The 17,643-nt window shown below is 48.2% G+C and overlaps 1 protein-coding gene across 1 annotated transcript; it reads right to left on the reverse strand.

The window, feature by feature from the left end:
- Nucleotides 1-8,903: 8,903 nt before the first annotated feature.
- Nucleotides 8,904-17,542, reverse strand: TBL3 (transducin beta like 3; the record flags this gene model as incomplete). Its single annotated transcript, XM_080617949.1, has 22 exons — nucleotides 8,904-9,016; nucleotides 9,143-9,301; nucleotides 9,447-9,518; nucleotides 9,735-9,838; nucleotides 10,320-10,378; nucleotides 10,787-10,943; nucleotides 11,324-11,394; nucleotides 11,681-11,911; nucleotides 12,050-12,200; nucleotides 12,313-12,416; nucleotides 12,900-12,958; nucleotides 13,392-13,533; nucleotides 13,675-13,871; nucleotides 14,284-14,380; nucleotides 14,819-14,894; nucleotides 15,189-15,356; nucleotides 15,805-15,889; nucleotides 16,404-16,545; nucleotides 16,821-16,868; nucleotides 17,128-17,220; nucleotides 17,304-17,355; nucleotides 17,502-17,542. The coding sequence occupies 22 exons, from the start codon at nucleotides 17,540-17,542 to the stop codon at nucleotides 8,904-8,906; spliced, it is 2,421 nt and encodes an 806-aa protein (XP_080474075.1).
- Nucleotides 17,543-17,643: the final 101 nt, after the last annotated feature.

Below are 17,643 nucleotides of genomic sequence, written 5' to 3' on the forward strand. Positions count from 1 at the left end.
CAGTGCCCAGTACAGGGGGACTATCACAGGCCTGACCCTGCTGCCCACATTAGTGCTGATACATGCTGGCAAGGGTTTTCCTTGTGGAAAAGGCAGAACAAGGACTTGTGAGAATGAGGCTTTGCTGGCTGGGACTGTTTCTAACACAGCTCAGGTAGCAGCACTGCAGAATTCCTTTGTCTTCCTTCCAGCAAGCACTGCCTTACCAGCCTGAGCTGGTGGAGAACAGAAACAGTGAAGCGTTGCTGTGTGTGCTCAAGGGATTTCTGAATCGGATTCCTCTGCCACTGAAAAATGCTTTCGTGCCTGCAGCAGCTACTGAAATCAGGAGGAAATGAAATACCTTCTCCTGGATCAGATATTGCAAAAGCTCTCGTCTCAGCCTGTGTGAAAGTTCAACTGCTTCCTTTGTTCAGGAGCTGAAGGATGGGTTTGTCAACTCCAGTCTCTGATTTTTTATTCTGATATTTTTTTGAAGAAGAGGCTCTTTATCTATTTATTTGAAGTCTAAAACCTCTTTGTACTCTTCAAACCAGCTTTTAGCAGCTGGGCTTTTCATTAAAGGTGCTGATAGGTCATGTGTTATCGCAGGTGACCTTCAAGAACAGCAAAGGGCAGGTTTTGATCCTGAAAGTGATGGTGGGAAAAGATGAAGCTTTCCTACCAACATCATTCCAGGCGAAGCCCCCCTGGCTGTGCCTGTGGCTCCTTTCCATATCTCCTTCTTGCAGCTGTAGTTTCTCAAGGGTGGTTTGAGGACTTTTTCTCTCTTTCCCTTTCCCTGGTGAGTCTAACCTCTAGCAGTTCTTCTTGTTCTGGGCATAGGAGGAGAAATTATTTAGAACCCCACAGATATTCAGCCATCTACAGGACACTAACCAGCCCAGACCTGACTTACGTACGTGGTAAAGGATGTTCATAACAGGGCTTCTCCTCTTTTTCATGTGTGAGCCTTTGCAACAAGGCCATGGCTTGTCAAACTTGGAAAATGGCTGTGGTGGAGCTGTGAAGAGCTGCCTTTGGCTGCCCCAAGCGTCTGCACACTCAAACTCTACTTCTGGCTCTCATTTGGTGCTGTAAAGGATTGGTCCAGGCACTTGTCTTACTAGGCACTTGTCTTTACTTACAAGGCTGCTGTAAGCACACTGGATTAAGTTATTCCTGATCCATACTGAAATGACATGAAAACCAGACCCTCAGTGTTTCACACTCAGTGAAGGAAAGCTGGTCTTGTATTTGAGACAGCAGAGACGACAGCCCGGGTCGCTGGGGACTCCCCAAAGCCACTGGATGTCCTGCCCTGTCCTTCAGGGTGGGCTGTTTGGGGCAGAAACTCTGGTGGGACTCCCCATGATTACACCTTAGTCCCTTTCTGTGACAAAACCAGTATTTCATATACCCAGAGCAGCTCTTTATGGCAGTAGTGATGCTCCTGGCATAGCCGGAGGCAGAGCTCCACCTTTGCAAGGCATGTGTGGCTTTCTTCTCCATTTCTTTTTTCTCTGGTTTTACAGCAGGCTGCAAAACAACAGTTTTATTATGGAGGGATACTTGTCAAAGATGGACAGTCCACTCCTATATATGACTTAATTTATGATCTCTTTTGTACCTTGTGAAATGATTAACAAAAGAAGTAACCGCTCTCCTCAAAACCTGTGTAAATAAATGCTAGCAATGAAACAGCAGCGCCCAGCAATACTTGCTAAGTCTTACTTTTTCCAGGCAGACCACTCCTCTCCTATGGTTAATAATTACACACGAGGTACCCATTTATGACACGATGACATGGAAGTAGTAGAAGACACTGAGTAAACTTGACAATGTCAGGAAAAGGGTCGGGGTTTGGGGGTTTTGGTAAGTATGCTCAAATGTAATGGCTTCTAATCAGTTCTTCATCACTCCCAGTATCGATGCTGCTGAGCTCTCAGGGCTTTGCAGTGGTGCTGTGGAGGAGCACTTGTGATGGTGCAGAAGCAACCTGGCACAGCCCTTCCTATGCTTCTGCAGTTAACGTCACTAAATCGAGATGATGTGACTCTTAGATGAGTCTCTTGAGCAGTTTCATGACATCAAACTTGACAACAACAAGGCAACAATACTGCTGTAACTGCAGAGCATGAACCGAACATTCCAGGTTGATACCAGAAGTGTTGTTATGTCTGAGTAGTGCCTGGCCACTCTCCCTCCATACTTCTGTCCTGCATTGCAGCAACCTCCACTTCTGGATTGTGCTCTCTTTGTAACTAATTATTGAGTTTTGAGCAGTTTTGCTCATACTTTGCTTTATACAAGGTTCCTGTCACCAGCCAATCTCCCCCAGAAAATCAGCTCTCTCACCTGCACGCCAGCTCTTCAGCCTCAAGTGATTTGAGCAACCTGATATAGTGGAAGGTGTCCCTGCCTGGGGCAGGGGTTTGGAACTGGATGAGCTTTAAGATCCCTTCCAACCCAAACCATTCCATGATTCTGTGATTGACAAACCCCGTGTACTTTCACCTTCCTGATGTAACATTTAATTATATGGTTTTGATACCCCCCTCCTTGAATTCCCTGAGAATGGTGAAATACAGCAAAGCCTTTGGAACCAGGAATTGCCAAACCCAAGGCAGTTTCCTTCCCTTTTTGTTTTGGCTGACACCTGCAGTACCTGCCTATGTGGAGCAATGTGCTGTCCGGTGCATAGAGATTGCAGCTCCTCTAAGGTCTTACTTATCTTTGGCTTTTCCCATTCAGGGTAGATACATTTAAACCTTTACAGTCTTGGAATGGCTTTAACCTGCCAGAGGGGAGACTGAGATGAGCTCTTAGGCACAAGTTCTTTCCTGTGAGGGTGCTGAGGTGCTGGCACAGGGTGCCCAGAGAAGCTGTGGCTGCCCCATCCCTGGCAGTGTTCAAGGCCAGGTTGGACACAGGGGCTTGGAGCAACCTGCTCTAGTAGATGCACGTATTTTTGCTGAACTCTTTGTGAACAGAGGGATGGAGGGTCCCATTCCAGGGCAGCTGAGGGCAGTAACCTGCTCTGCATCACCTCTCTGCAGGGCAGCTCCTGTCTGGTGCGTGGGCCAGAAGTGCCCTGGAGATGCATCAAAGGGGTTTTCCCATCACATGTGTCCACAGAACTGCAGTGCTCACTGTATAACTTTCCTTTCTCAAGAGAGGGCAGATATCCAGCAGCAATAGATTGAACTGAAATGAAAACACTACCTCTGGCCCTAGAAACTGCCATGCTGCTGTGCAGGAGTAACTTCCCATGCTCACGAAACACAAACCAAGGCCCTATTCACCATTTTTTCTGGCTATCCAAAAGGAATCTTGTTTCCCTTCCTAGTCAGATTCTGAGGGGGGTGGTTGGTAAATGAAAGCTCATCTGCAGCTGCTGCTGAGGGATTTGGGACACCAGGCATAACTGGAAAATGAAAGGGAAGGCAGGGCTGAACTCTCAGTTTGGGCTCCAATAACGATAGTGGTTCAATTCAGGCTTCATCAAAGAAGAGGAGGAGAGAGGACGGAGAAGGCGGTTTGATCACACACTGCCCATCAGCCAAGTCATAACCTGAAGCACGCTGAAGGCATGTGCAGTGAAAGGACAGGCTTTCAGGACTGCAATTATGGGGCCTGCAATGCCTCTGGGCAGTGGGAGCTGGTCCATGGGGTGAGCTGGGGGTCACCCTGGGTGTGTACAGGGATCCTTGATGCAGGATGGGGTGCACAGCACTTGGAGTTGAGTCTCCATCATGTATTTACACCCAAGAAGCTTTGGGACTTTTCCAGTTGTGCCCTGGGGATGTGTTTGTTCATCCATTGCTCAGCAACATTGGCATCAGCATCTCCCACTAAGTTCTAAGAGCATGCAAAGCTAGCAGAAATCCACTTAGAGTGTTTTAGCAGATGGGACAAAGCAGTAAAGAGATGAGATCTGTAATCAAGTTGTGCTTGATTTGTGCTTTACAATGAGCCGTGGTGTGAATTGGGCTTTGAGGTTGGTGGGAGTGCAGCTGCATATAACAACTCGTTATATGTGTTATAAATATACATGTTATATGTAGATATTGCCATATGTAACATACATGTAACAAACATGACATATATAGGCATAAACACAACACATCCATCCCTGGAAATGCACTTCAGTGCACAGCAGGTATCGCTACCCCAGTGACGTCCTGCCACCCAGGGATTATAAAGGGAGCAGGCACAGGACCAGGCTTGCTTCCTGGCAGGTTTCTGGTAAGGGTGTGATGTAATAAGATAAGGTAAGATGCTTCTCTCGCAGCCCTCTGAACTCTGACCCTGCATCTGCACTGGGAGTATCTGCATGTTCAGAGCAGGTAAAAGGCACGCAGTAGTTTGCCAAACTACGGAATTTCTACAAAGTTAGTGGGTGGAGGAGGAAGCGGGAACGCCTGTGCCCTGCCTCCTGTTCCAGCCTCCTGCACCAGGGTATTTAATCACTGGAGTGGTGTCTGGAGCTACATCTCTGCTCGGCCTCTGGTTGCCCTAGGGAGGGAGGAGAGACTGAGGATGAGCTGCATCAGGTACCCAGTGGATGTGAAGGCTGTCGGCTTGATGCAATGCAGAAAGCAGAAGGTACTTTAATATTGGGATTTCTTTTATTTATTTTACTCCTTAAACATTATTTACAGGCTGGGACACCAGAGGCCTTTCTGAACTGCTCTTACAGGGGTATATTTGCTCATTTCCCTGCAGTGTTGGGATTAGAGCTTTGTGATATAGGACAGGGTGCTCTTGGACTTGTTTTTCAATCATAGTACCTTAGCATCACAAGAAAACTGCAATCTTGGATTCTGCTCTCTTTCTGCTCACACTGGCATAAAATTCCTCTGGTTTCAACAGCAATTTGTTGAATATCCATTTGGGGCCCTAAAATTAAGGAAATATTGCTGTAGGTCTAACGTTTAATTTCATTTTTGGATGTGACAGTCTTGCAGCCTGAAGCCAGCACAAACCACAGCCCCTGGCAAATCGTGGTTGCTTGAAAGCACCTGATATTGAAGCTGTGATTAAAAATGCATTTCTTTTCCCTTTTCTCTTCCCAGAACTACATGATGTTTGTGTCTTGGTCAGATCAGACCAACATTCTCATCTACCGGACATTTGAGGACTTTAAAAGATTCCATGTAAGTGAATGTCTCCCAGAGAATAGGGTTCCCACGGTGGGGAGGGGGAAGGAGCCCAGCAATGTGTGAGGGCTGCAAAGCACCGCTGTTCTCTCCTTCTCTTTGCTGTTAGAAAGAGCTGAAGAGAAAATTCCCCATTGAGAGTGGCTCACTCAAGAGATCTGACCGGACACTGCCCAGGTTTAAAGGTGAGGACAAATCTCTGATGGACCCACAAACACAACAGAGCTGTTGGGGACAGTTGTAACACATGACACAGATGTCAGTCTCTGACCTTCCTCTGGAGCAAATTAAGTGCTTGCTCCTGCTCATGGCACCTAGAACTAGGGTTACAGCAGCTTGCTTTGGTCTATTACAGACCAGAGCTGTTGTTACCTTACACCAACTTTGCTCTTCTGATTTTAAAGACGCAAATGCAAAGCAGAGGAGGAGTGGGAAGCCAGACAGGTGCCTGGAGATCCTGAAACTGCTGGAAACTTATTCCCAGGAGCTGCTGAAAATGGCTGCCAAAATCTCCCAGGGTGAAGATGTGATTCAGTTTTTCAAGGCACAGACCCAAGACCTCGATCCCTCCTTTCCTGAGAATAGGTATGGAATCATATTTGTAGTGTCTTCATGAAACAGAAATGTTGCAGGATAGGGATGGAGGAGAATACATTAGGAGAGTTACAAACCAGGGCAGCAGAGCAGGGAAGCTCTACTGACTACTCTAATGCATGCTTATGTTGTTTCTGATGCCTGAGCATTTCTGAGCCTGCTGCTAGGTGATTTGACCAAAATGAATACTAAACTCAGCCTCCTGTGTGAGTTTTCAGTAAGCAGATGTTGAACTTCACTTTGCAGTGTTGTGATCATGCCATCAGACATCGGAGCGGAGAAGAAAGCCCAGTCACAGCGGCAGCAACAGCAACCCTCCTGCATTACATGGCCTCAGACCTCCCAGAGCTACCGCTGCATCGAAACCTTCGAAACCAAAGACACAAAAAACAAGAGTTTCAAAGTCACTAAGAAGGAAATAGTTGAAGTGTTAATCAAGGATATGACTGGTATGTTTGATTGGGAATCTTCAGTTGCAGGGAGGGATGGTAGAGATGGATTCATAGGGTTTCATGGGGGTTTGTACATTGTGTGCTCTCCTGGATTTACACAGGAGGGAAGAACCAAGTGTTAGTGCAGCACCAACCAGACACTGAGCTGCACTGCACAATGTCCTGTCTCTTGTGGCAGAGCAGGGATTATGGTCATCTCCAGGCTGTTAAAACCATTTCTTTGCTGTTTGCTGCAGGGTGGTGGCTAGTAGAGAATGCAGACAAGCAGATAGCCTGGTTCCCAGCCTCCTACCTGGAAGAGATTGATGTCCACAAGGACATCCAGAATGCCTTCTGCTCAGACAAGGAAGGTAAGTCTGCTGCTGGCTCCCTGGGACCCCACATTCTTCCTTCAAAACACAAGGATGGAGGCATTTTCCCCTCAAGGCAAACCCAGCCTCTCCCTCTCTTTGCAGGCAGCCTGTACTTTGTTGTGAGAGCCTATAAGTCTCAGAAGGCAGATGAGCTCTCGCTGAACAACGGAGTCGTGGTGGAGGTGGTCAGGAAATCTGAGGATGGCTGGTGGCTTATCCGGTAAGGAAGCTTTTCCAAAGCTTTCATTCCTTAAGGGAACTGGTTGCCTGCTGCAGGAGCATCTCGCTCACTCCTCAAGTAGGGTGCCAAGGAGCTTCCCCTGAGCTGACTGCCCTTGGCTAGGAATGGTTTCCCTTTCCTCACACTCCATCTCAGTATTCAGCCGAGTCCTCACCCACCTCCCCTCGGTCTGAGCTGGGAGAAGGGCTCTTTCCAGTGTTGCTTTTCATCCATTCCCCTCAGATACAACAACTGTACTGGCTACCTGCCCTCCATGTGCCTCCAACCCTACAAGAACCCCCACCACAAGCTCCAGACCATTATAAACTGTGGGCTCAACATCTCCACCCCAAACCTCTGCTCCTCCCTGATGGCTCCACAGCCTCCGGGTGAGCACAGGATCCAGGCTTGCTCTTCCCTTGCCTGTGAAGAGGACCTGAGCTCTCTAAGAGGCAGATCAAGGTCTCTGCCCAGGGCCAGCTCCACCCCAGACTTGGAGTCAGACAGCACATCCCTCAGCTCGGGGAGCAGCAGCGAGCAGGATGGACGGCTGAGCTGGCAGCCCGACCTGTCAAGATCCCTGCCTGAAGTGGAGCAGGCCCGGAGCCCTCCCCTGGGACATGCCTTGGCCATGCACAGCACCAAGTCTCCACGCCTCACCCCCAAGGACAGGAACGATTCTGGCTTTGTGGAGTCATCTGCAGCTGATCTCAGCTCCTCCCTCACCGACCCAGACGTGGCCACTTGTGTCCCCAAGGTGCCCGCACGCCCCTCGGCCCAGGAGATCCTGCAGAGGTGCAGTACGGTGACCAAGCGCGCAGTGCAGCGCTCCAGGCTCTGCTCCCCAGCTCCAGCATGTGTTCTGGGAGGCACGAATCCAGCCCTGGACCAGGCATCCCCTCATCACTAACACCCCATGGGAGCCCTGGAGCAGCAGCATCGTTATCCAAGGACACTGTTAGATCCCAAGGAACTCCAGGGAGTGGCTGTACAGGAGAATTTAGTCATTTAACTTACAGGGGAGTCAAGGCAGCTCCTGTGTAAGTCAGAGGTCACTTTGAACACAGTTAATTCTCCCTCAGGCAGGTATTCACACTCATTCCTGCATTATTCCCCATGCTGCAGCCACCAGGAGAGCTGAAGAGTGAAACCAGACACTGAGGGACTTGATGAAATCCAGAGCTACCATTATTGGTATGGGTGGGATGATGCTGCCATGTGAATGTCATTTACATGAACTCCCTATTTTATACGTTTTTATAAAACTCTTTGATTTTTGGTGTTTGTTTGGGAGTTTTGGTTTGTTTAAAGTTTAAATCAACTCAGACAGTGCAGAACTGACCCTCAAATACATGAACTGGCTGGAGCTGCTGCATGGCTGTGAACAGAAGTACCTGTTGGCTGGAACCCTCACCTCTGACTGTTCCCTACAGTGCTATCTGTGCAGGTACAGAAACAAGTGGTTGTAACACAGCTTCCTTCCCACCTGGGCCAGGGGCCAGAGCCCATTTTTAGGAGCAAAACATTTCCCTTTCAAGGAGGTCTGCGAGTTAGTGAAATCCTCGCCCTAAACTCATCTGATAGACTTGAGTTAGAAGAATAATTACAGGAAAACTTAAGACTTTTATAGATATTATTACCTTTAATTTTAGTTATTCTCCCAAATATCTTTTATAACGAGCAGTTTCACCAACTTGTGAGGAGGTTGCTGTTCTAACTTTTATACACTGTCTCCAAAATAAAACAGTTAAATATCTATGAAGATATTATGAAGATGCTTGGGATTGATATTTACACAGCCCCACTGGGCTTTGGATATATCGTTGCCAGTAGCATCTCCAAACTCCATAAAGTCTTTAAATCCCCAGTAAAAAGCCAGGTTCTGCCTTTCCTCCAAACTAAGTGTTCTTTAAGTGTCTGGGCATGAAAACTCAGGGCATGAAGATACAAAGGGAAACCACAGCTTGAGCAAAGAAATGACCCTTTTCTCTCATTAAGCCCAAGGAGAATGAAATGTTGGACATGTGGTAGAAATCAAAACTTCATAAATTTATTATAAAACACAGGAGCAGTCCAATTGCCATACCTGGCAGGAATCAGGTCAGGCTCTTCCCTCTGGGAAGGGCCACTGGTAGAATCGGGCTCACAGAGTCACATCTTTCTGATGGGCTGCATCACCCAGCCTCATGTTTTGCCACATGAAGTCAATGAACATGGTGGCCTGTAGCAATCGGCTCAGCCTCTGGAAATGGCGCTCTGCAGAGAGAGAAAAGCCACCTTTGCTCACCAGAACAGGGAAAATCTCCCTTTAAACCAAAGCAAACAGGGAATGTTCACACCAGGAGGAGTCCCGAGGCTCACAGCTCCTGCAGCATGACTCACCGGTGTAGGGCAGCAGGGACTCCACAGCAGGTTTAATGCCTGAGTACTGCAGGAGGGTCTCTGGTGCTTCGTGCTTCAGGAGGGTTTCAACAACAGCCTGGGCCTCGTGGCAGTTGCGGGAGTTGGTATTCCATGTCACCAGGAATGCTAACACAGCCTCTAGGGAGGAAGGAAATCTGCACACGCTGCCGGTTGCACTGTGACTGATGAGCTCAGGGCAGAACAAATACACCCAGAACCCTTTCTTGAGCTGTCAACAAGGACAACCTAAAGGTTTTAGCATTTAAACCAAGTTTCAACAGACCTTTCTGATCCTTTCGGAGCCGAACAATGTTCTCTTCCAAGTGCTTTCTCCCATCAGTTTCCTTGAGGATGTCTGTAGGAAAGGGAAATGAAGAGTCCAGCCCCTGCACCCATGGACTGAGAGCAGGGAGACCCTTTGTTATCTGTGGTGATCCCACTTAGGAAAAGAGGAGTCATAGGAGAAAGGGAAAACTGAGGCTTTCAGGCAATTAGTAGTTGTCTACTAGAAGAGATGTTCTGGAAGGCAGAGAGGGCAGAGAAGGGCCTTCAGAGCACAACGTGGACTCACCTTTGATGACCATCAATACCGTGTGTGGCCGATCCAGAGAGATTGCCAACCCTAAAGCTTTGAGGTATCTCTTTTCATGAAGCAGGTTAGAAAGCTCTTGTTCTCTGGAAAGCAAATCAGGATCAAGAGGGAGGTAAATATTTGGTTGGTAACAAAACTGTTTGTACAGAAACCAGCAGATTTGGCAGTAAGTGTGCTGAGGTTTAACACCAGGAAGTCAATGGTGCTGCCAGTGAATGCCCCAGTGCTCTGAGTGAATGCCTCACTTGCACATCATCACCCTGGCACAATCAAGGGCTTCCTGAACTATTCAGTGCTGGCTGAAGCAGGAGAAAATGAAAGCAGGTTTTGACTTCGCTTGTCTTAGAAGTCCATATACATGAGATTAATCAATTGTCAAGCTGACAGTATCACAGCAAGGCTTTGCAGGAACTACAAAGTAGAAGAGACTACTGTGCCTTGCCAGCCTCTGAATAGCTCCGTGATGTAATGTTTGGATCAGAGGGAGCTGGATGGCTCTAGGTGTAGACAGATTCACTGGACAGTTTGTCCTTCACACCTCACCACTGCACAGGATCAACTTACTTAATAATCTGCTCCTCCTCTTTAGCTTGAGCTTCTTTCTCTTCAATTTCAGTGACATCCTATTAAAACCAGGATATAACTTTGTCAAATCTTGCTTTAACACAGATGAATTTTGATTTAGCCACCAAGGGATTGGGAGAACAGTTTCTGCAGCAACATCTCCGAGTCATGTAACTTCAGTGTTAAATCCAGCACCCCCCCCCACAAAGCACCTTTAGAGCAGCAGCACTGGGCAGGCTGCTGGGGCCCATCCGCTGCTCCTTTTACAACATCAACTGAGGAAATATACCATGGCAAAAAAACCACCCCAAAACCACCAGATGGGCCTCATTGACCCCATTTCTAAGTGCAGAAAAGAGCACATGCCATGCTGGGACAGTGAGGAATGAGCCACTGGAATCCTGAGCTCTCCAACTGCATTCTGATCACTAATCCCAGAGGAAACACAGCAACACTTTGTACTGTACCTTCCACAGCGTGATGCACGAGTCAGTGGATCCTGTCACCACCATATCATCTTGCTTGTTGGAGTGAAGACCCCAGATTTTATTTTCGTGACCATCTAATGTTTTCACACACTCATTTGTTTTAATTGTCCAGAGTTTTAGGAGACCATCAGAACCACTTTTGGAAAAGAAAGAGACACAACAAAAAGAGTCATTGGATAGATCCATTCTGGCTCTGCCCCACCTCAAATACCAGATAAATCTGTGCCATTCCAATGCCTTTCAAACAGAATTAACCACAAATATCAAGGATGAGATGCACCCTCAGCTCTCATGCACTAAGTATAGTGTGTGTCACCAAGCCAGCAGCTCACCAGAATCTACTGTGTAGCCCCTGAAGAAAGCTTGGCATAAACATGGCATCTTCCTATCAGTCATTCTAAAACTAAATCCATTACACACCTAAGACTCTTCCCTCCTGCTGCTGATACCAGCAAAGAGGCTTTTTCTTCCGATTAGTTTTAGCATCTTCTCCAGACTCCTGGTGCAGGCACTTACCTGCTGAGTAGTTGGGTTCCTCGGCTGACAAAGATGATCTTCAGTACAGAGGCATCGTGACCTTCAAAGGTCTGAAAACAGAGAGAAAGCTCAGAAGTGCTGGAGCTGTTGCCAGGCTTTGAGACAGACCTCTTCCAAGAGGGCAATATTTACTCCTAAAGCCCAAATAAGTTGCAGAAAGTAGCCTCTATCCTCACAGACCCAGGAGAAAAAGGCCAGATCTGGACAGTTCTCTTCCTTTAGCATGTTGCTACATTTCAGCTGCATTAACCAGCACATTCTATCTTGAAGCAGCTTTAATCAACCCCTGTAGTACATGAGGGTTACCTAGAGCAAGGGCAGTGTGAGTCTCTTTACCTTCAGACAACTGAAGTCCCGAATACCCCAAAGCTTCAGGGTCCCATCTGCTGAAGAGGTGGCCAAGACCTGATCCACTGGGGAGAACTGCACACACCAGATCCCACGCTTATGGCCAGTGAAGACACCCAGCAAAGAGCAGTCAGAGCAGGACCAGAGCTTGGCCAGCCGGTCCTGTGAGCCTGTGGCAATCAGCTTGTCATTTGGAGACACTGTCACACTGTTTATGTCCTAGGGAAGGCACACAGAGAGTACAAAGCAGTTTAGGCCTTTGCTGCAGCTGTTGGAAAGGTAATAAATGCAGAGTGCAACACAGGAGGAGGAGATGTAAGCACTAAAAGCATGTTCTAAGATCAGGTGGAGCATTACCTTGTTATGACCCCTCTCAGTCACTTTTGCATGAAGGGTTTCTGGGCAGGAGATCAAGGCTGCTTTTGCTTTGGAAGTGAGAGACTCTGGGATATTCCAGATCTTGATTGTGCAGTCCTGGCTGCTGGTTACTATGAACCTTTCTTTCAGTCTGAAAGGAATAAACATGTCAGGTGTAAAGAAACTTCACCTACGCAGAACAAAGGCCTTCTCCTCTTGTGCCTCATGCTTGCAAAGGGAAACCCTTGTCTGATTTGTATTACCTTGAGCAAGCGACAGCACCAACCCCATGAGCATGACCCAGTCCTTGGGCAACACAGATCACTCTTCCATCTTTGTTCATCCTCCAGACTCGAATGCTTTTGTCCTGGAATGTGAGAGAACAGAACCCACTGTGCTTTTTGGACAGTGATCAGTTCCCCATGCAGTCACCGCATCCATGAGCTTGAACCTTTGCCTGCATCCATCAGAGCAGGTGAGGGCAGACACAGCCAAACAGTGCGCTGCAGTCTGGGATGCCAGCATGGAGGTTTGCTTCTGGGTGTATCTGAGCACTTGGCACCTTTGTTTCCAAGAGTTTTTACACACAGCTCCCCATCAGTCTCACACTAATGCTATCTCTGAACTCTAACGCAAAGCCAAAATGCTCAGAGAATGAGACATCTCCTTTCAGGCTGATAAAATACAATCATGTTTCCCTAGGGATGTTAAAAAGGGATAATGGAAGAACCTTATTTTGGAGGGATGCAGCAGACAGGAATTCTGCCGTTTCCGGAGCACCAAGAAGGAATACAACTCTGCCCATAAAGATCACTAGGAATGAAGGGCTTAATGAAGAAAAAGAACACACCTTAGCACAGCTGACAAACATCAAGCCTTTTCTGAAGACATCCAAAGCAAGAATTGTTTCTAAACAGAGGAAAAAAACCAGTTAGATCCAAAGCAATACTGAATGAATGGGGAAGTGACGAGTCCACCACTTCGTGACCGGGAACAGGTTTGGGACACAACGTGTCCACACGCACTACACAGTGACTGGCTGCTTATGGTGCTGGTGCAAAGCCCATCACTTGTAGCCACAAAACTGCACTCATACCTGCATCTTGAGCTCCAATTTAAAGTAGTCCCACTGCTAGTGAAAGGGACTGAACACAGACCGACCCAGAAAACCTATGTTTGCAAACCCAGGACAGCAAAACAGATCATTTCTCCACACAACTCCAAAACCTCTGGAGATGCTGTTACAGAGAACACAAGGACTCCAGTCTCCACGCATCGGTTGTGAGAGATCAAGCTACACTTGCACATCTCCCACCCATCCACATCAGAGCTGAGCACTGACCTGTGTGGCCATAGAGGATCTGGCAGTGCAACGTTGCCAGTTCAAACACCTTCAGCTGAGGGCTATTGGTAGCCACAACAATGTGAGAATCAGCAGGCCCAAGGAACTTCACATCCAGAACCTCATCATTGTAACCTGCAAGCTAAGGATGGCAGAACAGAAACATTTGAACAGCGAAAAGCTGGTTAGAGAAGTACTGAATGGCATCGTGCTTTCCCCAGAAGCAGAGCTGATCCTAAAGTATGGATAAAGGAAGAGGAAAAGGGAGGCTAAGGGTTGTTACCTGCTTCCTGAGCTGAAGAGTTTGAGCATCATAGAAAACAATGTTGTGCTCCACAGACACTGTGACAATCTCATTTCTCTCAGGCACCAGCATGCACTGGGTGACACTGCGCTCGCTGGCCTCCTCCTTCAGCTCAAAGGGCACAGGCTGGGAATACACACAAGCAGCTGTGGCCACTTCCCAAACTTTCAGGATACCTGATAAAAAAATAAGGATATAAATTACCTGTTGTTTTAGACAGTGATTGTCCAAAGAATATAAAACAAACTCTGGCCTTGCTTACTAGAAAGAGCTCAGCAACTTTAAGGCAGGGCTATGAAGAGATCCAGTCACAGCCGCAAAGGGCCACAAAGTTTTTCTTCTGTCCAAACCAAACTTCATTGCAGTTTGAAAGCACACATAGACAAAGCTCCACAGCACGCCTGATCAATCCTGCTCATTTGCTGCTGTTGGATTCAGGAGAAGGCTCTGCTCTCCAGCCCTCAGGAATTCAGCCCAAGGATTCTGCCACCCTAAGAACACCCACTCCAGGAACACTGGCAATGCAGTGTCGTAAGTACCATCCTTCCTCAGCCTTCAAATACAGCAGTGACACGCCAGGACACTCACCTTTGCTGCCAGCTGTGACAAAGTGCAACCCTTGTTTCTTCACACCCAGCTGAGAGAAATCTCCCTTTTCTGGTAACAAGACAGCAGCTTCCACGCTCTGCAAAAGAATTGGCCAAGCACCAGCTGAGCACAAGGGGCTGGGGTCCCAATTCAGCAACCAGAGCTGTGAACAGCCTGCTAGTGCTGACAAACACACAACATCCACACTACTGCCCCAGACTGCACAGCTGCTGAGGGCAGGCAGTGAATACAGTGAGAGAAGGAAGGTTTGACATGAGTGTCCTTCCCTCCTCTAGCACTGGGGCAGTGGAGGCAGCAGTGGCATGTATTTCCTCAACTGCCCAGGCACAACCACACCAAGCAAAGAGAAGAAGAAAATAAAGAGCTTTAGACACAGAGTTTTAAGGCCTTTGGGAAGTAAAAGGGGGGGAAACCTCCTTTCACCATATAGAGGAAGCTAAAGAGGGAAAGGCAGTGTAGGGCTGAGCTAGAAACTGCAAAGGATCTCAGAGGAATAAGTGAAATGCAACTTCACCTCATACACAGGGATAGTGTGTTTGTTTTCTCTGGTTTTCAGGTCCCACACAATGCAGATTTTATCCCGGCCAGAACTGGAAGGTAAAAGAGCAGTTTCAGTGCTAAATCCATTCAACTCAGACTGAGAACTCAAGCTCTGCGTGCCAGTTTGGAATAGTGGGGGTTCAGCACCTCTCTGAAGAGGCCCATGTGAAAGAAAGCACCAGCCCTCCATATGGCAGCACAGGATACTGCCAGAAACACCCCTTCAGCAGACACTGAATACTTGTAATTTGCTTCTCCTCACAAAACCTTCCCAGACCCTAAAGAAACCCCCAGTCTCTGGCAGGTGAAGGGGAGAGACAAGCTAAAACCCTACAAACTTTTACCTAAGGAGCGTGTTTCCATCTGCAAATGCCAGAGAGGTGACAGCACTGAAGTGTCCATCCAACACAGCAACACACTTGCTGGAATTCAGGTCCCAGATGCGGATTTTGTAGTCAATTGAGGAGGAGAAGAGTTGCAGACGGGACGTATCAGGGTGGAACTTCACAACGCTGGACAGAAGGAGATGCACTTGAACGGGACAGGAATAAACTATCTGGCATTAGCCTACCAAGTAAATATGTGTTCTACACAAAGGGTTTGATAGACTGATTGACATCAATGTGTAAGAGGACTTTTCTTGTAGGACTTCATTCCTCTGACACCCATTTACAACTGATCTTTGACAGTCTTTCCATGTTCTTAAAGTACATCCATTAGCAAGCACAGATATTCCATTTACATCCCAACAAATTCCTTGACCAAAGCCTTTTCTCTCTGGGCTAAGGTCAGTCATAGCCCTGCTCCTTCCCTACACATCTTACAAGTCAGGAAGCAGAAGTGCCCAGAACCAGCTTGGAATGGGCCTTTATATTCCATTAACTCAAGACATTTCACATCAATCCCAGCATCCAAGCACTACACTAATGCCAGTGATGGACAAATATGACTTGTCCTTACTGTACAACTCCTGAAGATCCTTTTAGGTTGTGTGTGCAGTACTGTTTGATCATATCCCAGATCTTAATAGTGCTGTCACAGCCACCTGGGAAAAGAAGGGCATGTAAGAAGGAGTTATGAAGGAGAGAGGAGGTCCAACATACCAGCAACTGTAAAGTTTCATGGATTGCAATGGCAGCAGCAGGAAAAATGAATCCAGTAACAACCACCCACAGCAAGAGGAGCCCAGGGAGCACCTTATACCTTCAGAGAGGTGGACAAAACCTGCCAGTTCAGAGTCAGACCTGAAGTACAACAAAGTCACAGGTAATGCCTGATCTCCTCCACCTCCAGGAGTCCCTGTTCTACACCAGGATAACTATGCTGCACTGTCTCAGAGATTCCCGATATTTATCAGCATTTTACTCTATACACTTCAGATTGAAAGGATTTCTTGCTGTCTGCCAAGACATCATTGCTATCCAAGTAAAACCTCCTCTGACTCTGCCTGACCTCAGGAGACCGCTACCTCGGGCTGTGTCCAGCTCAGCTGAATTATTCAGAAGCTGAAGGGCCACTCGATGTCCCTCCCACCATGTGAGCAGGAGGTAGGCCCATACCTGTGGCCAGCAGTGTTGAGGAAGAGTCAAAGGCCATGGCAGCCACGGGCGCTACGTGCACGGCCTTCCACGTGCGGACACACTGGTTCTCTCGCCAGTTCCACTGCTTGAGCAGCAGCGCCCGGCTCCCCGTCACAAGGATCTACACAAGAGCAAGGGGAAGGAAAGCACAATGAACCACTAATTTGAGTTCAATTTCTGTCAGTCCCTATGTACAAAGCATGGAAATGCCAGCTGATGCGATACTCTTTAAAGCTCAGTCTCTCGGTGTTCCTCTGACTCAAACCCAGAAGGGAGACAGATGGAAGCACCTCCATAGAGATCTCTGGAAGCACATGCAGAGCAGCCTTCAGCTTTCACTGGCTTTATCAGGAGACCTGACAGAACAGCAAAGAAACCCACAAAGCAAACACATACCTCATCATCAGGACTAACAACAAACGCAGTGATGTTCTCCTCCTCATCCTATGAAAACAAAAGGTAAAACCCCATGGTTAAGCACACATGGAGGCTCTCAGAGTTCCCTTCTCTATGCGCTTCTGCTGGTGCTGAGTACAGCAGCTCCCAGCTGCACTTATGGACATCACAAGTAGCAGCTGCCTGTGTTTAGAACCTCTTCATCCTCCCATCCTCTGCTTTAGATCAACAGCAGTGAAACACCCTGGAGCCTCTGAGAGCCCTCAGGGGTTTCACCACCAGCCACAGAGCCTGGATCCCCCCTCACCTGCTGGAGGCTCTGCAGAGCTCCCTTTTCCACCTCGATGATATTGAGCTTGTTCCCGCAGGGGCAGAACATGAACTTCCCATCTCGGTTCACCTGGAGGAAAGGGAACGGGAAGTGGGAACGGCACAGAGCCAGACGAGGGGGTGTTCCCAAACCCGCCTCGGGTCGAGCATTACCTGGACTCTCCCTCCCTTGTAGAAAGGCTCGATCTTCCTCGACACGGCGTAGCTGCAAGGCACAGAGAGACCCGCGCAGGAACGTGGTTAAACCCAAACCGTGGCGGCCCATTTGGCCCCAGCACACACGTCCAGCCCCGGCAGCTCCAGTGTCCCCGGCCCCGCAGCCCCCCGTGCCAGGCCCCGGTCCCTCCTCACTTGCTCTTGAAGCGCAGGGTGCTGGCGGCCACCTCCTCCATGTCCAACACCGCATGCGGGCCGCTTCCGGCGCTCCCGGTTGCTACGAGAAGGGCACCGTTTCCGGCGCATGCGAGTGATGTAACGGAGGGGACACCACCAG

This window comes from Psittacula echo (assembly GCF_963264785.1).
Source record: "Psittacula echo genome assembly, chromosome: 5".
NCBI lineage: Eukaryota > Metazoa > Chordata > Aves > Psittaciformes > Psittacidae > Psittacula > Psittacula echo.